This window comes from Montipora capricornis, chromosome 3 (assembly GCF_036669925.1).
Source record: "Montipora capricornis isolate CH-2021 chromosome 3, ASM3666992v2, whole genome shotgun sequence".
NCBI lineage: Eukaryota > Metazoa > Cnidaria > Anthozoa > Scleractinia > Acroporidae > Montipora > Montipora capricornis.
The window spans coordinates 73,353,473-73,375,141 of record NC_090885.1 but is presented as its reverse complement, the minus strand read 5'-3'; the positions used below and the strand labels follow the sequence as shown (position 1 = coordinate 73,375,141).

Sequence of the window (21,669 nt, the reverse complement as noted above, 5' to 3'; positions counted from 1 at the left end):
TTGCTCCCCAGACAAGATGGCGGTAAAAAAACGTGGAAGGGTCTATTTTATACAACGCTGTGTTACTGCACTACCACATTTACGCAATGCGTGCCTATTTTTTTTCTTTTCTAACGTCGCTCTTTGTTGCATTCTTACAGTTAATCATAAATGTGTAGCTGCATTTCACGAGGAGAAAATTAGTAGAAAAATCGGCACGTAAGTTAAGAGAACATGGAAAAAATTTGTATCAAACAAGAGCCACTGAAACGGCAAGCTTAAATAATATTTCAGCGTAAATGACAGGTTTATAAACACAGTTATAATGGTAATTGAACTGAGTGGGGTGCAATTTGGTCTGAAATCATACGTGTGATTTCAAAATCGAACGAGCGCGCAACGCGAGTAATCTTTCCTTGTATTTGTACATGTTCATTGCCGCGAGTTTAACATCTTCAGTTCCCACGGCCTGCTCCCGTCTGACCTTGTAGCTCAGTCGGTAGAGCGGCGGAGATTTAACCCGAAGATCGTGGGTTCAATTCCCACCCTGGTCAGAGTTTTTGTCTGTCCTTGTGTGGACCATTCCATTACTAGGGCTAAGGCCCACATGGTTTATATGGGGTAGAAACCTAGCAATTCACATTACACTCTAATCACGAGAAAAAATGGCCGCGCGAAATCTGGATTCAAGGAGGATGGAATCCAGATTTTTCTCCTCCCTGTCTTCTCGCTCTCGACGAACTAAGCCGCGGTGAAAGAGGAAATGTTCGTAGTGCCCATAAATCACGACATGCACACGCCTCAATTAATGTTTGAGCAGAATTTTTGCTTTATTAATTGTTGTAATTATGTGACTCAACCAGTTAGATCACATAAGTAATCTACTACGCAGACAAAATAGTGTTTTTCGAAAGAAAATTACATGCTAGCTGATCGTTAATACTCACTTTGCTTTCCTGCACTTAATAATCTTGTCATTAACATTTCATTCTTTCAGAAAAATAACGTCAATTCAATTTTCAAAAGAGCCGACGAGCAATGAATTATTAGGCTGGGTATCTACTGAAATTCCATTCAAAGCTGGTGATGAAAGTTAAATTGTCATTTTTCTCACAAAACTAGGCAAACTCACGTGCACACTGACTTTTCTTTCATTTATGCCCAGATCTCTCGAAGTGTGCGATTCGTGCACCGCCCAATGGGCTCCTGCACCGTCGCACTTTTCCTCAAGATTTGTCACGGTCCCAGATACAAGTTTACCAACCTGACACTCGTCACAGTTCTCAAGCGCAAAGTGACAAATTTTGAAAGAATTGACTGCGCGAGTGAAAAGATCGTTTGTGCAGCCACGACTTTTAATTCTTCACTTGGTGAATTCGCTGCTTTGAAGCAAACATCATATTCGACTTTGGCTGAAAGGTTTGAAACTATTTAATATTTTAGATAATGTTACGAAAAACACCGCCAGAATTTAGTCACAATGTTACAGGACAGTTATATAAGGAAGGAAAGAAGAAGAAAATGCGAAGTTAGTGGTTTTTTACCTCATGCAACGAATATATCTATGTTGACAAAACTAACCCAGTGTGAAGTGAACAAGGGCCATTTCCTTTCTATAAAATATGAGTTTCTCTCACTTATGTCGACTGACTGATATTAATTTGGAGTTTTTAAACCACTCAGTTTTCATTTCCGCAGGAGCAACATTGATTCCCTGAAATCGTCATTGATGTAAATAAATTTATTGCTGATCTGTAAGATATTTCACTGAAACGTTCCTTCAGCTACGGTTCCCGCCGCCAAAACCTCAACACTATCAGATGAAAAAATTAACATACACTTTTGAAAAAGAATTAACCTCTGATGTTACTTTAAAAATCTTATTATGTCACATTTTTTCCGAGTGGATGGAAAAAAATATACCGTATTACTAAAAACAAATGGAGGAGATATTTCTTAACTCCAAAAAGGTTCCCTTGTGGACTAGCCATTAAACGAGTTGATAAATTCTATTCCGTTAAAATCGTTTTTTTTTTTCGCTGCATGCCTTTCAAAATATCAATCATTGTAATTGCAATTCATTTGACACTCTTTTTGCAGTCTCCCATGTAAATGAAGTTAAAGGGAAAGATATTACATTAAAAAGCTGTAATTGCTTGTTCGTTAGCTTCGCATTGTCCAACGATATAAATAGTATCGACAACAAAACCCTTTCTCTAAAAACCGCATCTACTTTGCATCAATGCTTTAACACACTGAAACTCTTACGTCAAGAGGGGATTTTCTTTCTAACTTACACGCAATTGTAAGGTTACCGACAAAAGCAACTTGAATATACCACTATCAAACTTATATCAGCAAATGACGAAATAGACTAGGATACTTCTCCGTCAAAAATAAAGCTGTTGTTTTGCACTGTGCCTTTGAAACGGAAGATTATTTATGCGCATGAATACAAGCGAAAAACTGAAGAATAAACATCTGTCTTGCTACATGGACAATAAGTGTGGCTAACAAAAGAGGTCCATAAAACATGATCCATAAAATCACAAAGATAAGGATGATAGACATCAAAGGTGACGGGAAGGGAACTACGTAGCAACCTCAGTCTAGCTCCCCCTCTCAGCCCCATGAAAAAATTGAGGTATGGGAGACCGTTGATCAAGCGCCCTTTGTGAAGGTGAAAATCTGTACCCTCGTGTATACACCAACGAATTTTCAGGGTGGGTGGGTCGTTGCACCTCTGTCCTCGGACGCTTGATCAAAATGGAGGACGAGTGCAGAGAGAGTCCGCTTATTTACCATAAGCAACCATCCCCAGGGATCATCAATACTGCAGGAATCTTCTATCGCAGTTACCCGTGAAAGCAACTGTGCAGCGTTCTTCCTTCCCCACTGACAAGGTGAGGGATCAATTTCTTCATAGGGAGGAGAGAAAAAACTTTATTCTCCTGCTTTGTTAGGTTAAGCGCGTTATGTCTGGGTGAAAGTTCTTCACCGTCATCATCATATGAGAAGCAGGGGCCGGGCTAGTTTCTCCAATCTGGTGGTCTTGTGTCAAGGTCTCCCACATTCTGGAGGACCACAGGCACAGGGATTTATGTTTTTGTCAATGTCAAAGTTTTCTTCATTCCATGTGAAATGTAAGGACTCGAATTCCGATTGCAAGCTAGTTAAAAAGATTTTTAAATGCTACATCATGATGTTTTGTATTGAGATATGTCATCGGGTACTGAAGGACCAGCTGGACAAGAGCCTACATTACAACAGCTCATTTCCTGGGCTAGTTTTCCGCTTGCTCCATTAAAAAGGATATCTTCAAGAAGTACGTAATACCTGTGACGTCAATGAGAAGTAACGTCCTCCATCTATTGTTTCCGAAAATACTGAACCTTGTTATTGATTCATTTGTACTAACAGTTTGACGTTGAAACTACAAATCGCGGTCCCCAAGCCGGTTATAACTAGCGAGTTCACAGCGAGCATTTGCAATTTAAGGGAATATCTTAGCTTAAACGGGCAAACTCTTGCCCTCGTGCGTTCAAAATTTTGATTGCATGTGATAAATATGCAATGGGATAAATTTTACTCGACGGTCAAATACTTTACTTTAACGGTAAAGAAACCTTGACCGAACAAATGAACTATATTTAGTCGCGTAGTCACAATACTACGGCCGGACGTAATATAGTGTTAATTTAAGGTACAATTCGGCATCTATGAAAAATTAGGTTTAAAGAACACTGAATGCTCTATCTCACCTCTGTAGAAAAAAGGACGATTCTTAATGCGCGACTTGATACGCAGAAGATTTTGCAGCAAAGAGTGGTTATCGGTTCGTCGAAATATGATTACATTCCATATTTGTAGTCATGATTAATGCTGTACTGTTTAAGCTATCCAGTGGTTTCTTTGTGAATGTCATGAAAGCGGTAAAAATTTAATCGCCATTCTTTTCAATATGCATTAAAATTTGCATTCGGCTTATAATAGACACACATAAGTAACACGCCGTTGTTTTCAGAAGCTGATCGTAAACAAGTGCGCAGACTTGGTGAAGGGAATGGCAATAACTCGGTGATCATCCAAAGTACAGTCACATACAGCGTTTTCTTCAATTTATTATCAAGGTAAGTTTTCATTAAAATCAAAGACAAAGTACATGTACGGAAAACTGAACAAGTTGGTTTGCCTGACAAAATGCTTTTCAAGATAACTGCATGCAGCGTAATTTTACTAAACTCCGCGTATTTTCCAAGCAAATGTATATTAGGTTCAACACCGTTAAGGCTGTCACAGTTCATTTGTAATAATGTGAATGAACAAACTTATTTCTATGCAGTATACGAAATGCGTGTATAAAATGCTTTTGATGTTCGAAGGATCGTCGTAATATGAACAGCTGCATAGAAACCTGGAAAAAATCCTGGCTATTATAACGGGAATCGTTATTGTGCTGCACACCGCTTCAACAACCCAGAGACAAACATTCTAACATTCAGATCAAACTGCAATATATTCTGTAATCAATAACGGTACACTGTGTAACTGATCTATGCAGTGTGAAACATTTGTCAACCGCAGATTGTTCAAGTTTGCGAACGATTTGATATCGAATCGTTGACTTCCGAATGCTTCCGACTGGCTAGTCCTAATAAAAAGTTTGCTTAATCTACTAGGAGACCCTTGACAAACATTTGATTTCTCTTACATGACTGGTGTTGCCGAGGGATTAATATTACCAGAAAAGTTTTCTTTTATTATGGTGGTCCCAGGAAGATGAGAAAAGGGAGAGAGAGAGCTTGGATTCGAGGTAGAACTCAAGGATGTCTCACATATTAGATTCTTACACTCCTAGGTTCCTAAACCTTGAATTCATGCGATTCAACCAGTTGTGTCGAAACTCTCGTTAATATTCAGTCTTTTTCTGATCGCTAGTGAGATCATAGTTTGAGCGTTCATTGTATCTTTACATAGAGCAGTTTATGCTTCTTCATCAAGTTGATCTAAAAAATACGGCAATAAAAATGCGAACTACTCAGTTCAATCCAACTAAACTGAAATTAAACACACTCCCTCATTTTCCCCCGGAATTCCTACGTACTGATCATGCACGTAATAAAAATACAGTATTCCTCGCCAAACTGTCATCTGTCATACCAAGAGTAAAGTCTTGTGGGTGGCGACTATTAACGCTTTTCCTACGCCAACTAGTAAAGCAACTTTTGCCATCACAAGAGCTTGGTAACTAGATAAACTTCAAAGCCCTGCTTATTTTTTTGTTTGACAGCCACGTATAAAAACCTAAAGTCATAATTTTTCAAGAATAAACCGTGCTTTTACCTCTGTGTAATTTATCGAAAGTAATTCATCATTGCGGTGCCTTAATGACCAAGGTAGCTTTTAAGCTGTTTTTTGAGGCTTGTTCAGTTTATAAACACACTCCAGTAGACAAGATTTTAAAAAGTTCAAGTTACTACGCCTTGCAAAATGCTTCAGAGGTAACATGTACTTACTACTTACACCCATTTTTTTATTGAATAATTTGTTTGCACAAAGTTTACGGCCGGATTAAGGCCATTTGTAATTTCGCGCTTTGCTCATCAAGTTAACTATCACTTTTAATGACCCCTGGTCATAAATACGTAAGTATATTCAAAATGCATAATGATTGGTGCCTTTCCAGAAAAAAACATAACACTCCGGCTTTTGCTGCAATCGAAAAATAGTAAAAGTGGAACAAAATATGGTGTTTTCAGTTTTACAAGAAACAGGTTGCATTGTACTTTAAGTTTGTTCCAAAGGTCCACTGTGTCTCGACATTGGAAAGACTGCAAAGAAAGCCAATCACATGGTACTTTCCAAAAGCCCCTGCATGCAATCTTGATAACTTTTGGAGTAAAAATAACTTGAAAGATTCTTCGTTCAGTTCAAATTTTCTTTTTGAAAACAAAATTTAGAGATTTACCTCAACCGGATTGTAATTGTGCAAATTTAAGAAAAGCTTCTAAGGGAGATTGAAGAGAAATCTTAATATGGAATGATATTCTGAAGCTCAAGGAAGCACAATATACCTATACACCGAAGCTCGTAATCCCCCCAAGGCAGGAAATGACTTCACAATGACTTCGCATACGCAAGAATGTTTCAGTTCTCTTGGAGATCATCTTTTCAAAACTTCTTTGAAAACTGCTTCAAGACCAAGACGAGTCCTTTGATTGTTTTGTAATAATCTTGGAGCTTGTTTTAGGAAATTGATAAATGCCGACGACAAGAGGAAGGTGTTCCCATTCCGAAAGCTCCGTTTGTAAGAGTTTCCCATTTTTAGTTTTATCTCGAGAGCTGCTGATCGGATAAACATGCCAATCATTACTCAGCCATTCACAATCCAGAGGCACCCAACGAATAATTTTGGTAAATATCTTTTCGGAAGGAAGGTGGGCTAGACTTTTCGAATACTTTTGAATATTCAAACTCAGTCTTTCGAGGCGGCGAAATAAAGGAAAAAGAAAAGAAAAGGAACTTTATTTAAGTGTCTAGTCGTTCTTGCGCTGAAGCACTAATTGGGGACACTGTATATTGAAATTAACAATTAAGACAAATCAAGTCAAATGTTGGTTTTTGAGGAGAGGGGAAACCGGAGTACCCGGAGAAAACCTCTCGGTGCAGAGTAGAGAACCAACTAACTCAACCCACATATGACGCCGAGTCTGGGAATCTAACCCTGGCCACAATAGTGGAGGGCGAGTGCTCTCATCATTGCGCCAACCCTGCACCCCGAAAACAAACAATTTTGTGAACAGATTTCCTAAATATTTCTACAACCTGAATTTCCCCTATTGTGTAAACCATTTTCGGTCATTCTGACAAATTTTAAGACATCCGCTCATTGGGTTCCCCTGACAATTGATTTTCATGTCCACTCCGTGATTTAAATATACGAAATTTCATTCACTCTAAAATCGATACCTAACAATTTGTCACAGTGGCTGGAAAATGCTATTCAACAGTTCCGACTAAGTGTTGATTGCCTTATAAGGGGACAAGAGTGAAATTGTATTATTTTGTGACTGCAATATCAGTACTTTCGCGTCAATCATAGTATGCTTTTATAGGGAGCTCTAATTGTCACACCTAAGGATTTTTCCACCAACTCAAAAATGATAAACCTCCACCAACACATGATGATTCCGTCCGCATGGAAAATACGTTGTTGTGAACTGGTACGATCAGTAGTTAAGAATATTTTTGTGATTTTTGAGCCCTTAGACAGACACAAAATGTGTTTTATTTTAGGATGTCAAAGATTGTCTTTTCATAAATTTCGATCCGCTTGCAATTCGAAACCAAAAATGTCATTTAAACGTGGTTGGGAAGATATTCACACCAAATCTGACGTGGCAATCTCTTATATCTCCGATACCAAGAAAGGGGGACTCACTTGTTTATACGAAGCACATAGAATCGTATATCGTGCATCCAAAATAATTCTATCTCGAAAGTGATGGAAAATACAGAGTCGGTGATCTCGAATAAATCCCTTTATGGATAGTATTATTATTTTCATAAACTACGAAAAAATAGTATAAAATGATTCTTTGCCCCCGAGTCAATACCTAAATAACATTATATAAACACCATTCTGTCTTCACTAAACTCAACAATTAAGGCCCGTAAAAAGAAAAAACATTTTATAGCAGTGGGTAAAATAGTTCCGGCTGTTATTGTAGAAAATACTCAGCTCTTGTAAATGGCATGATTAATAGCTCCGTCGCACCTGCTCGGGTTAAAAATGATAAACACTTTTATTCCGTTGCAGCACGCTTAGAAGACGTTATTCGTGGCATTAAAAACGAAGAGGAATAAAAACACATCTCGAATTGAAGAAAGCCAAGGAAGGATCCGAGTTATCACAGGCAGCCACGTCCTGTGGTCTTCTATGGGGTCCTTGTGACACTTCAGCTTGACCCAACTGCGCATCAAATCAGGCAAGTGCATCCATGCATATATTCATACGGACATTTTCTCGTATATCGCCCTTGAACTCACTCAAAGCAACAACATTCTTTTTTCATTGCCTTGTACACGGATACACCAAACCATATTAAACCATTCCATAATTCCCTGATCATTCTTTTTGCTCGGGGTTGTTTTGCAACAGGCTCATGATCAACCAAAAGTTTATTCCTGGAGACGTTTTTTCCATTAAAATCTTTGTTTAGAAGCGTTTAATTTTAATAGTGTAATGTAAAATATCGTCTTTTTTCGTTGCGGTAAGCCAAATAATCATCTCTGCGGCCGCCCTACAATGCGCTAAACCGACAACAAGATAAGTTTTCGTTTCACGGTCGGGAGAATTACCTGCCCTGGGGGTGACATTAGAAACTTTTATATTGGAGTTCCAGATTTGTTGACAAAAAAATGCTCTGTAGATGTTAGACTATCGTCGCCTTCGTTCAAGCTTTGCATTGCTTTTAAAGAGCTCATATAATATACCAAGAGATTCTATCCGCGACCCAAGTGCATTTCGTCTACTACAAAACCTAAAAATTGAAACCTTGAAAATGAATTGCCTGTGGCGTTTTCTTAATTTTTCCAATCAAAAATTTGAACGTTTGTCATTATCTTTTGTTTTCCCTTGTTTTTCTGTCTAAAAGCCTCTGAGTTTTAAGGAAGTGTATTTAGTCGACTAACCAGTTTTGCCACTGATCCCATGTTTCCTCGCAAAAATAACGTCAATTTGCTTGATGGCAGTTGATATGTCAGTAATCAGCCATACGATATCTTTTCTTCCTCTGTTTTTCACTGACGGTTTGACCGGCTTAGCTATCACAAACTGTTTTGAGCAGAATAAGAAGTGGTATTGTTTACAATTCAATAGTCAACTGGGCCTCGTTTTAAATAATCAATAATTTTATTTGGCTTACTAAACCTTGCCAATATGCGTGTTATCCAACGATATCAGTCAAATGTTACCCAGATCAGCAGTCTTTCTGAATGATTCAGCCCGAAGAGCGGATTCTACATCGAATCAGCAATGTCATCCAACTCAATTGTTATGAAAGCCGGTTTTTTTTAATGCAACTTCCGTCCGTTGGCCGATGACAGAGGACAAGTGAGAGCCTGGGTCCGATATTCGTTTGCAGCTCGATACAAACCGCACTTGAGAAGAAGACAATGGCACACTGGGAAAAAAAATCGTATGTCCTTCAAAACAAACCAAACACAAAGTGAATGATTGATGGCATTTAAATTACCTGCCTCACCAGACTCCAAAGTTATCAATACACTGTCCCTGAATCTCAGACAACTGAAGACTTTTCTTTTAAAAAGGCTTTTAATTTGTGAACTCTTAGTTTATATTTGATTTATATTTTATTGTAAAGCGCTTTTGAATATTAACTTGTAGTTTAAGCGCTCTATAAATGTATTATTATTATTATTATTATTATTATTATTATTATTATTATTATTATTATTATTATTATCAGTCAATATATTAAGTACTGTGCTCAGTTCTTGAAAGAACGGCAGGATTAATTTCTGTTGAGTCGGGGGTCAGTCCAGTGTCTTCACCTCCGGTATGAATTTAATTTATGTTCTTATCTTGACTGTGGGCCGAAGTGATGAGCGCTCCACCTTCATCCTCCGAGAGGCAGAGAATTTAAATTTCACCGCTCAACCAGATCCTGGGATTTTCCCTTCATAATTAAAAAAGCTCTCTTAGCTTACATTATCCAATTTGTTTTAAGTTCCTATTGTGAGTGGTTCTCACTAAGGTTTCCCAGGACACCACGTTGACGCCGGCCTTTTGTATGCACGATCTTGACAAAAAACCGACTCAATACAAACACAGGGTAGAATAAAAATTTCAATGTTTCGATTCTCCTGTCAAGATTTTGTCCTTTCATTTAGTGTTCCGCGACTCAACCACTTTCTTCTCTCAGTAACAAACCTCTGTCAAAGCTTCTTTTACAAAAAAAGATCAAATCCACTTAAAACCAACTGAGAACTCCCACAGAGCACATACACAAGAGACCATAGTGGGTGTTTGCTTTCTTTTGAACGACTCCGATTTCCGATAACTAGGCGCGAGCACGGACGTCACTTTCCAGAATTACTTATATATTCCCTCTCCGTGATAATTCTTTCCCTCAATTCTCACTTCCTGTTGAACATACGCGTTTGGATGAGGAGAATTTGAATGCGATGGAACTGTACAAGTGAGAAAATATTGGGTGGAAAAGTCGATAAAATTTGTGTCTTGCTGTACGTGTCGGAGCCTGATAAGTCGCCTCGTCAAGTGGAAGTTCAAATCGTCTCGCCGGGAGCGGATTCGAGCCCAACAACGCCGGAAATTTTAAGGTTTTCCCAAAAGGATGCATTCCCTTAGAATTAAGAGGAAATGTCGCGCACGAATGTCCTAAAGTTGAAAACAAAGTAGACGACGCAGTATTTATCATTTTTAATTGAAAATTTGCAAAATTCACCGTATAGACAGATTCTGATAGGTAAGAAAATTCGCGCGGGTGGATGGCTCAGCAGGAAGGGAGATGCTGTAAAAACAAGTTTGTTGACATCATGTAAGAGGTGAATAGAGACTGATCACAAGTCCGAGATCTTTCGACATACATTGATCTCAGACCGTCTTTGTTTAAATTAGCTTGATTCTGATTGGTGCTTTTTAACGAGACATGCTCTTTAAGCATAATCAAATCGCGATCGCTCGATTATGTGGAAAAAAAAACAACAACAAAACAAACTTGGAAATCATAGTAGTGCACTCTTAAGGCCGAATACTGATCGGTCGCTCGTTCGCCTGTTGCTTTTGTTAACTTTTCGCAAATTAAAGCATAGTACTGATCAGCGACAAATAAAGGACCTATTGAATTCCCTCGTTTTGAGGGAAACATTAAATACCTGTCGAATCAATTGACAGACACGTGTCAACAAAAGAAAATACGCAATTACAAACAAGATTTTCTGGAGTCTCTAGCAAGAGTTCATTGGTGGGTCCCGCATCTTACCGCGGCCATATTCTAGGTCAGCAAATATACTGACCTGAAGGTAGTCTGATCGCATAATTCTTCATAAATTTACGCAAAGAACTCCAACACTTCAACCCATTAGTAGATAATGTGAAGGTAAAATTTGAAGAGGTTTCTTTTACAATGCCAGATTACCAGTCACAACCTGTTTTTATTCTTTTTTTTATTTCTTGTCCAAGCAAAAAGTTGAAAATAAGTAATTGAAAACAGGTTCGAAACGACGCCGCTATGCTCACATCTAATTTTTTTTTCTTTCTTTCCTTTAGCAGGTTGGGCATGTTAATATTAGCCTCCTACAATGCCACGAAATAATGGAAATAACACTACGACTCTCTCTCCATCATCGAGCGTTGGCCTTGTAATAGAGTCTTCGTTCTTCATCATACTCAGTCTGATTATTTTAGCAGGAAACACTCTGGTTTGTACAGCGATTTACAAGAATCGAAAGCTGAGAACAAAAACAAACTACTACATAGTGTCTCTTGCTGTGGCAGATATCATGGTGGGAGTTTTCTCAGTACCCTATTGGGTTTATTTTAGACTAGGTGAGTCGATTTGTGGCTTAAAATTATAATAAAGTCAGGAACGAAAATTGTGAAGGTCAGTAAAAATGAACCACTGAAACAAAGCAATGAAGAAAGCGGCATAATAGCTCGAAATGGTCCATTTCAAGAATTATGTTGGGTATTCGTTATCACAAATTAACTACTTACATATTGAAAAATGTGCAATCAGATATAGTTTGATGTTCGGGTCAACAAGTTCAAGTCGGCAGTAAAACAATCTTGTTTTGAGAGTAACAACACAATGCTAATGTTCTTCGACATCAACTGTTTCCGAAATCAAGTCGAGTTTACCGGCTACAAGAAGAGGAATTTAAAATGTGACTGACTGAAATGGCTTCGAAACAGGCGTTTTCGATTTGTTATGGGGTTCTTTTGATTTGTTGAAAGCGCACGCGATTGCCGAGTGTCAACAGAGTAAACAATAGTGGACTTTACTCGCCGACACTTTTGAAAACAGATGACACACGATAAGCATTTTTACATGATCTGTTTAAGATATGGGCTCCCCAACGTCCCATTTTGTGAGGGGTACAATTTTGTAAGCCTTCCATTTCGAGAGATTTTTTACCTTTAAACAAAACGCGAAACGATTATTAAGGTTTGGAAACAAAGAAAAACACGATTGTAAGAGGATGATCCTCTACTTATCTGAAAAAGTAGCACATGCATCGATGTTCAAATTCGACTCTAGCTTGGTTTAAATAGCTTTATTTAAACCGCTTTCTGACATCACATGTTTAAATTATATCCACACTCGGTGACAAATATTATATAGGTAGCAGATGCAAACACAACTTGACAACCTGCAAGTGAGATCAGTGAGACTAAATGATTACAAAGTCTGAAACTGAAAAGTCAGTGACCTTCGTTCATGTAAATAAAAGAAAGGAAAGGGAAAAAATAAATCTTAAAGCCTTCTCTTTGAGAAAGGTGATCAAACAATAGTTTTTAACCGAATGACTCAATTAGGGCCGTTTATACGAGAGAAAATAAGCCGCGGCTAACTCTGGCCGCCGCTTACGTAAGCCGCGAACACCTCGTATAAATGGTACAAAATCTACGTTCTACGTTCACGGCTTTCTCAAGCCGCGGCTTATCCTGGCCGGGGAGTTTATACTGGTATAAATAGTTCCTTTCGCGGCTTACGTAAGCCGCGGCTTATTTTCTCTCGTATAAACGGCCCTAATGAGCAGAAGGAAAAGAAGTCATGCCTGGTTATTTTCGCTCACTGCTCCTATGTGGCGAATCCCACGATATGGTCATTAATCGCCTTTCCTTTATAAAAATAATAAGATTCAGGTATTTAAGTCAGTTTATCAATGAAATTAAGTTTTCTGGGGAGCTTAACTCGAAGGTCAGTGACAAAACAAAGCTGATTTGCACTCGGTCAATCCTCCGACTACAGCCTCAGCGAAAATAGATTTTTGTGTCGTATTTAAGGTTAATGAGATATACTTGTGGGGAGCATTTCTTCCGTATCTTTACCGGGTCAACCAAGATTTGTTATCATCATGATATTTTGTTGACGCAATAATTAAACCCAGCATTTTATTGAAAAATTAAGCTTATTAACTACGATTCAACATGACTGATGCCACTTTCTAACAACGTGAACGTACGGATTTGTCCGATTAGAAGTTGTTCGGATCAATAAAAATGGTTACTTTTATCTTCCGATTCTGATTCTTAATATTCAAAATGATTGGAATTGAATAAGATCGATAGCGACTGTCTTGATATGATGATCTGAAATTGGCATCAGTCATACTGCACCCAACTGAATGGTACCACAGAGGTCATGGGTTCGAATCCCTTCATTGAAGCCACCTAATCTTTTTTGGGTGTTTATGTAACAGACAATTGCTTAAATTGCCCAGATAAGTGAGAGGATCACTTTTCCCTTTTTATGAAGAACTTACGTTTTGGTTTGAATAGATCAACAGTTCATTCTTAATCTTTCTCTTTAAGAGCTTAAAACACGGATAGAGAGATTTTCGCGCGGCCAAAATGCGGGAATCTTTCATTGTACGGGAACGCTTTCTACGCAGCCCTGCGTCAGTTTATTTTTCGGGGTGATTTATATTTTCTGGTTTCCGATTGTCGATTCCACACCACGCCGAGGTGTGGGCGAGAAAAGAACTTGGGATCGCTGTTCGCCACTTCTGAAATGTTTCTTTGTCGCTCGCCTACTGTAGCTTACTCGCAAGCATTAATTCCGCCAGCTACCCAGGCTATTTTTTTGTAACTGAGTAACATTTTTACGTACACATAATTGACGGGTTTTTTTTTTTTCGTGTCGATAGATAGAGTTGTTTTTCTCAAATTCAGAACTTCAAAAGATAATACATGGTAGACTGGCTATGCATCCGGCGTCGAAAGGCAGCTGAGTTGAAGTTTGAATGCTAATGCCTTTGATTTACAAGATCATAAGTACATAAGTACCCTTTGGGATAAGAACCCACACACTATTTGAGAAGAGTAGGGAATGGAGTCCTTGGTGTTGTGGCTGTCCTGTTCTCTCCAGCAGAAGTGGCCTGTGTGGCATGCACTGATGTCTCTAAAAAGGCTTAGGGTGCATGACGCCACCTAAGTAGAAAAGGCGATAAGTCAAAAAGGGCGGACTTTGCCGAGTGCTGGAACATGTAGAAGATCGATTGCCTTTACTCCAAGGGTGCATTCGATTGACCCTATTCCGGCATAGGAATACGAAGAGATATGATTTAAAATTGTTTGTTTGGCGTTTTGAAGCAACAAGGATAATAAAGATATGTTTAAAATAGCATTTTAGCAAGTGTTTGACAATTTTAATGTGAATCTACGTAAGAACGAAGGATTTCTAACCTCTATTCCATGTATTCCTATTCCGGAACACGGTCAATCGAACGCACCCTAAAATTCCTTTCTATTTCTCCGATTTTCCATTGTGTATTATTGCGTTTTGCAGTTAACCCTGGAGCTGACAACGATGCCTACAAAGTCTACATCACTTATGACATCATGTGTGGAACAGCATCTATTATTAACCTGGTCATGATCAGCTTGGAGCGTTGTCTATCAGTTACGGAACCAGCGATTCATCGCAACTTATCGCGCACAACCATTACCGTAACCATTGTGTGCGCGTGGATATACGCACTTTTGGTCGCATGCGTTAATCTTGTGAACGGATCCTATCGTAAGTGGTACCCCCCATTTGTCAGCACTGTGAGCTTTTTTCTTCCGTTGTTTGTCATACTTATTGCGTACTCGTTGATTTATAAAGTGGCTCGGACAAGAGAGCGCGCGAGACGTTCGCGATCACTCGCGCGGGAAATACGTATTGCCGTAACTTTAGCGGTGGTCATTGGTGCTTTTGTTATCGCGTGGCTTCCTTTCTTTACAATGCTTCTAATATCTACTTACTGCCGGACGTGTCAAGTGAACTACGACATTATTATACCTTTTACCAAATGGATGCACTATAGTGGGTCTATGGTAAACCCAGTCATATACACGCATCGGAATAAAGACTTCAGGCGCGCATTCGCTCGCATCCTATTTTCTTGCGGAAAAAGACAAATGATTAACTTGTCTCAGCCCGCAAAGAACTCTCAAAACTTTGTTTCCGCAAGAGACACATCTGCCTCTATTGAGGGCGGCAATAACAACGAAAATCAATTGCGAACTCGATCAAGCAGCTATGTTTTTGCACAGGGCACAAAAAAGGCTGTTCTCAAGGGTTCGAATGTCAACAACGAAACAAGGGCTTGAGGAGGAATGGGTTTGCCGGTTTAACAAGTGCCCTTAGCTTACGGCAAGCTTATTAAGCGACCCCAGCAGAGATCCACAAGAAAGTGCTCCTTGCAGGGTACTGTTTCATAGCCTTGCGGGAGGCTGTAACTCACCTTCTCCCCTGAAGCTATGATAGATGGCCAAGGTTGTATTCCTTTCACAATAGAGGTCCAGAGGCTACGTGTGTATGGCTATGGCATACCGGGAGGGAGGGCAAGATGTTGCAAGAAAAACGACATCATTATTGACCTTGCGCTTTACTTGTTCTTGTTGCGCACGGTAAAGAAGGTTGCGAAAGCACCTTCGTTCCCAGGCGATACGCTTCATGCGCGCAATGATGGGTCACGTAATAAGCGATTGAACACGGGAAAGCGCCAAAGAATGAGACCGACGCAAATTGGTCTTTTCCCCGTCTGAGAAAGGTAAAATATTAAATGTGTTCGCAAGGACGCTATACAAAGATAACATTGCTGTAATGCTGATGCTACTGAATGAACAAAAGCTGTGGCGGTGATGAAAAAAGTTCAAAACGAACTTCAGCTTCAATACGACTGCGTGAATTTGCCAAAACCCTTTATTCTCGGTGCTGACCGACGTAACAACAACAACAACAACAACAACAACAACAACAATATTTATTACAATATTTAACCTCTGTCGTTAGAGGCAAAACTGGTTTCACACTTGCGAACGTTTTCACTTGAAGTGTTTAGTTATGTCGGTGTCCTAACGAAACCAAAATATCTAGATCCGGTTACCCGAGTTAAAGTGGTACTCAAGTAATTGGTCAAACCCCTCTTAGCTGGATCATGCCAGGCGTATCAGAGAAACTGTTAGTTTCTTCAGTGAATCAATGAAAGTAAAATTGAATGGTTACTAAGAGATGTGTCGTGATTTTTTTTATCCTGGTAGCATTTGAAGTTCAGGGTTTCACAATAACGATCGCGCTGGGTGAAGTTTCTTCAAATCACTTCCAAATTTGGAGCAATAGACCGTCCATATCTTCACTTGTTTTAAAATCACAAAGGGGCGGGAAAAAAAATCAGACAGTCTAGCTCGTTTTCTTGCTTGTGGGCAATGACGTTCTCACATGCGCATTCCCGAATGATTTTCGCCCGACAAAAAAAGAAGACGTTTTCCGGCAATTTGTATTCAACAAGGCCAACAGCGCCCAATCAGTTGATCACGTGAGTCAAATATTATCAAAATTTAAAAATCTTCAACACACAACATCATACATACACATACTATATCAATATAATTTTACAATTAATCAAGTACGAGAAAAAAACTTTCTACTACATTAATGTGAAGAACAATAACCAAACTACCACGTCAACCCAAAGGAAGGGAGAGTTTTTTCAAGGTTCAAACAGTCATATCCTACTTCAAACTTTAACCTAACAACTAAATATTGCAGTGCGTTACCAAGTTACGAACACGGAGAAGCACTGCTTTCAGTGTTTCATTATTAAATAGCAAAACGTAACTGAGGGAGAACATTTCCCTACATTGAAAATCTGCTCAACAGGCTATTTTTGGCAAAATATAAATTCCACAATTCTTGTGTTATATTCAGTTACAATAACATTTATTTATCTCAAATACGTGGACAATCACTTTCCCTTTAACATCGCGAGATGCTGTTTATGAACTAACAGGTAGATTCAATATAAAGACCATTAGAATTAATTCCTGGACCATTAGACACGGAGGAACGATCTTGAAGACCATCCATACCCCTTGTTTCTTGCCGCTCCATCAATGTGGTTTGTACTGCTCGCTTGTATAGTGCTTTGGGTATTTTGAGGTACATGATATCTGTGATGGCACGCACAGTGTAGTCAGGTATGTACTGAAGTCCTCCTTTAAGGTTGACGTTGGAGTTACTCAGAGACAGAACCAATGCATTTGTGCCAAAGCTTGAAAAGGGGCCCTCCTCAAATGTAAGTGCTTCTTGTCCAATGATTACTTCAACTTTTCCTTGGATGATTAAGATGAAGTAATCAGCTACCATATCTTTCCTGTACAGGTAGCTTTGAAACTTGTTGTCATCTCCATCTTGGAGTTTCAGCTCATGAATAACTTTAGGCTGGCTAATTAACCGTTTAAGGACATTGAGGGAGATTACATCTTCACTGAACACTTCCAAAGCTATGAAAGAAGGAAAAAAAGCTTGTCATGGACGAAATGGCATTTGTGTGTAGTGTACCTACTCAGATTACAATAATGGGAAGCAGCTTAACCCAAAGGACTTGCTTCCAAGTTTGCATGCCATTATTCCAGGTTCGTTTAAACCCTGCACTAAAAACCAGTTGTCATTTGCCTGTCACCATGCTTTGCAAAAGGTCAAGTGTTTTGGTAGAGCTATTTGAAATTTTATTATTAAATTTCCAACCTTGGTTAATGCATTTCTCGTGCTCTGATTGGTTCACTCAATTTCGGTTATCAGCTCATATACCTTAGTTTGACCTTCTATGGCAATTGATTGCACTAAGCGTTGCTAAGCTAATTTTTTTTCCGCCCGAAAGCGAAATTTCTTTCTGAACAACGCAAAAGAAACCTTTCTGTGGAAAGTTTGGATCAATTCTGACGTTTAGAAGTACGCAAAAGCCAAAAGATGTTTTTGTGATGAGCCTGCATCTGTCAGACCACAAGGTATTACACAACATCGCATCTTCATCAAGTTTTCTTTCATTTTGCTCGGATTTTCTCACCTTTTTTGCTCGCATTTTGTACTTCCAAACTCTTGGAGTTTAAGGAATTTAATAAAACAATTACACTGTATTCCATTGGCGCCTGTTGGATATGAGACTGATTATAGCCAACTCGGCACTATGCACCTTGTTGGCTATTTACCATCTCACATCCAACGCGCACTCATGAAATAATTGTTAATTAATCTTTAAACTGGCCCCCACTTACCTGTATGAGCAAAAATTGTCTGGCATTAGACAGACTAAACTTTTTGAAGTGTAACTCTTAGCAGGGGGTGGATTAAAGAGGAGATAATTTTGAGTGGCCTTGGATGTCAACCTTTTCACCCCAGAATGACCCCCAGCAACAAGTATCATCTGGCATTAGACAGACTAAAATTGTATAAGTGTGCTTCTTAGGAGGCAGAGGGTTATTATGCCTTTCAGTAGATCTTTGCAGTGTTTATGAGCCGTCCTGCTGAGATCTCACTCTCATAAACATAGCTCTTCATTAGTTGTCAATGCATTAAAGTCAGGTCACCATGAGCAGTTTAACATACAAATACAAGAACTCCTCAGGGAAGAAAGTCAGGAAAATTTTCCATGAATATCATTGCCATAGATGCACTTGCACCGTATGCTAATGCACAGTCTCTAAGTCTGTAAAGAAATGCTGCCAGTGGAAAAGAAGTGACTTCAAAAATTTGGAAAGGATTAATAATCTTATTGCCATAGCTTTTACCTGTGTTGAGGTATTGCAGAATGGCTAATTGAAGCTGGTGCGACACTTTTGGTTGATCCTCGTCCTCGGTGAATAGTGACAGTTCCCTCATTAGGGTCTTCTTACGACCTGGTATGACTTTGCCAGACTTGTTGTCCACTGATAAGGCAAGGAAAATGGAAACAACATATTACCAAGACCCCAGAAAAGATCTTTGGGAAAACATTAAAATTATTTTTTTATCTGTAATTTATGACATCAGTTACACAAACCAACACATTTGCACAAAATAATAATATTGGTTTCTTTATAATGTAAACATATGGATCATAGATATGTTATGTATAGAATAAGTGGAATTCACTGACTCAACCTTTCATCAAAGTGATTGTGAATTTACAAACATAAATCCTTTATTGCTAACTCTACATGCACAATCAGCTTTGCGAGCTGAATTTACAGCTTTGCAAGTAGAGTCTGCGCCAAAACAGAGGAAGTAGGTCTTTCATTATTAAGCTTATTATTCTTAGCAGTGTGGTTTGCCTTCATTGTGCATTATTAATAATATTATTAAAAGGCTCACTGAGATATACATGTACATGGATTCACCAAACCTTGCGTTCAGTGTAATATTAAAACAAGAAAATGTAAAACTATATTAATACAACAGTAGTAATTGTGCAAGCTAAGCTTACTCGTCTAGTTTCAAAAGTAGGTTTTGCAGTCCATTTGAAGTTTTTTAGATCTGGAGGCTAACTACATGAACAATGAATTTTGCCTTTTACTTTTAAAGTTTTACCAAACTAGCCTTCCAAGTTGACGCCCACTACATCGACAAGGTGCTACATCAAATGTAGATGTTCAAATACCCCCTGCATACTTACAATAAATGTCTGTTTCATCTACTATCTCAGATTGAATAATTTCCTCTAAGATGTCTTCCAAGGTCACAATACCAATGGCTTCATAGAAAGGATCTCCACTTCCCTCATTGTTGACACACTGAACCACTGCTAAATGTGAATGACCCTTTTTGAACTCTTCTAACATTGCATCTAGGTGAACATCATTAAAAACTTTCTGAACTTGGTGGTTATAAAACTTTATAACTGTTCGCAATGGTGTGCAGTCGTCAGAGTCAATCAAAGCCAAATCCTTAACAAGCAATAGCCCTACTATATTATGCCTCTCGCCGTCGTACACTGGGATGCGACTGTGCCCTGATTGCATAATACTTGCAATAGTTCTAAAATCAAGAACTGCCGACAAGTCCAGGAGATAACAGTCTTCTAGCTTGGTCATAACCTCTTCCACGGTTTTACTCTTGTAATTTAGAACTCCCGATATAATGTTCATCTCATCGCCTTCCAAATCGTTAAACTCAGCTTGGACTTTAAGCATTTCTTGCAGCTGTTTTCTGTTATACACTGTACCTATCTCGTTACCCAATATGCAGTTTAAGATTGCACTTATCGGGAAAGAAACAGGAAAAGTAATTAACATAAAAAAGCGTGTAATCCAGATGGTTCGTGCACCCACTGCCAGCCCGTGTCTTGAGCAAATGCTTTGGGGAATTATTTCACCAAAGATGACAATCCCTGCAGTTGAACCAAGCACAGCAGCAATACCATCGCCTATGATACCGTCCAAAAGAACCGTAAACGAAGTGTTTACCAAAACATTACCGAGAAGCAAGGTGCACAGAAGATAATTACCGTGTTTACGTATGGGTTGGATAGCTTTAGCGTAGCTCTGTTCGTTGGCATTGCCACAGTTCATCACAATTTTGAGTTCGGTCGGATCAAGTGCCATTAAGCCAAGATTAAGACCAGAGAACAGACCTGAAAGGCACACGAGAATCACAATGAAAACGATCTCTAGCCATTGAGGAAAGGTCTTCGTGGTTGTCTTAACCTGGAGACCTTTATCGTCTCCTTGGTGAAACCAGTTGCTTCCGTTACTCGGCTGCAAACAAATGAAAAATGGTCCACCAAATGGTAAGATAACTTCAGCTTCTCCTCTAAGCTTCCGCAAGCCATTTTCATTGAATGTAAAAGGTTTAGTGCGATCACTATCACAAGTTGAGTTAAACTTTCCAGCGGTGGAAGTGAATGCTATTCGAGTTTTCCGCGAAAGCCTTTCTCCGTAGAACCTCAACAAAACCGACGTTTCAGCTGTTATCTCCACAATTCCGTTCTCGATTTTGCTAGAACCATCTACGGGACTTACTCCTACCAAGCGCACCTCACATTTTACAAAATTGAAGAAACTTAAGGATGACAAAAGACATATGGTGATCATGTAAATTCGTACACTTCCAGCAAAGATGGCGGCCATCCGAGACTGAGAATCTCGTGGTCAACATCCAATCTTGTCAAATGCTTTTCTGACCAAATATGGCGTTATTGCATTAGAATTTGTTTAAATAACTAAAATTCAAAACTTGCGATAACGTGGTGGTCCGTTAGCTCAGTCGGCAGAGCGCGGTGCTGATAACGCCGAGGTCGAGAGTTCGAGCCTCTCACGGACCATGCTTAATTTTTTCTTCACCTTAGGTTTAACCCAAATGCTTATTTTATTTGTATTTTCAGAGCTGTAATTGAATAGAGGAGGACTAATATTGAGGTTAACACCTCGAATACGTGTGGCTCAGTTGGTTGAACACAGGGCCTAGCCTGTTCCAGGCTCCCAGATAGTCGAGAAAAAACGAATACAACTGGGAAAAGCGAATGGGGGCTTGGGTACCCCGCCTCGTCTCGACCCAAGCCCCCACTCATTTTTCGCACGCATTTTTTTTCTCTTTCCCTACCATCTGGCAGCCTGGAACAGGCTAAGGGCTGCCATGCGGAGGAAGTGAGTTCAACTATTCAAAGGCCGTACAAACACTC

The 21,669-nt window shown here is 39.2% G+C and overlaps 2 protein-coding genes and 1 non-coding gene across 7 annotated transcripts; 2 read left to right on the top strand and 1 right to left on the bottom strand.

Moving 5' to 3' along the window:
• Positions 1 to 3,660: 3,660 nt before the first annotated feature.
• Positions 3,661 to 17,520, top strand: LOC138044023 (histamine H2 receptor-like). 5 transcript variants are annotated; one of them, XM_068890604.1, is made up of 5 exons: positions 3,661 to 3,911; positions 4,004 to 4,109; positions 7,799 to 7,967; positions 11,297 to 11,572; positions 14,538 to 17,520. In XM_068890604.1, the coding sequence occupies exons 4-5, from the start codon at positions 11,326 to 11,328 to the stop codon at positions 15,341 to 15,343; spliced, it is 1,053 nt and encodes a 350-aa protein (XP_068746705.1). In that variant the 5' UTR covers positions 3,661 to 3,911; positions 4,004 to 4,109; positions 7,799 to 7,967; positions 11,297 to 11,325; the 3' UTR covers positions 15,344 to 17,520. The 5 variants fall into 5 exon arrangements, with proteins under 5 accessions (XP_068746705.1, XP_068746707.1, XP_068746706.1 ...); XM_068890606.1 differs by lacking the exons at positions 3,661 to 3,911; positions 4,004 to 4,109 and adding an exon at positions 7,169 to 7,202; XM_068890605.1 differs by lacking the exons at positions 3,661 to 3,911; positions 4,004 to 4,109 and having other exon boundaries at positions 7,744 to 7,967.
• LOC138044022 (metal transporter CNNM2-like) lies at positions 15,981 to 21,414 on the bottom strand. The gene is made up of 3 exons (XM_068890602.1): positions 19,666 to 21,414; positions 18,803 to 18,940; positions 15,981 to 17,518 (listed from the first exon to the last, which is right to left on the bottom strand). The coding sequence occupies exons 1-3, from the start codon at positions 21,116 to 21,118 to the stop codon at positions 17,019 to 17,021; spliced, it is 2,091 nt and encodes a 696-aa protein (XP_068746703.1). The 5' UTR covers positions 21,119 to 21,414; the 3' UTR covers positions 15,981 to 17,018.
• On the top strand, positions 21,240 to 21,312 carry Trnai-gau (transfer RNA isoleucine (anticodon GAU)). Its single transcript has one exon. It is a non-coding gene; the product is annotated as a tRNA-Ile (tRNA).
• Positions 21,415 to 21,669: the final 255 nt, after the last annotated feature.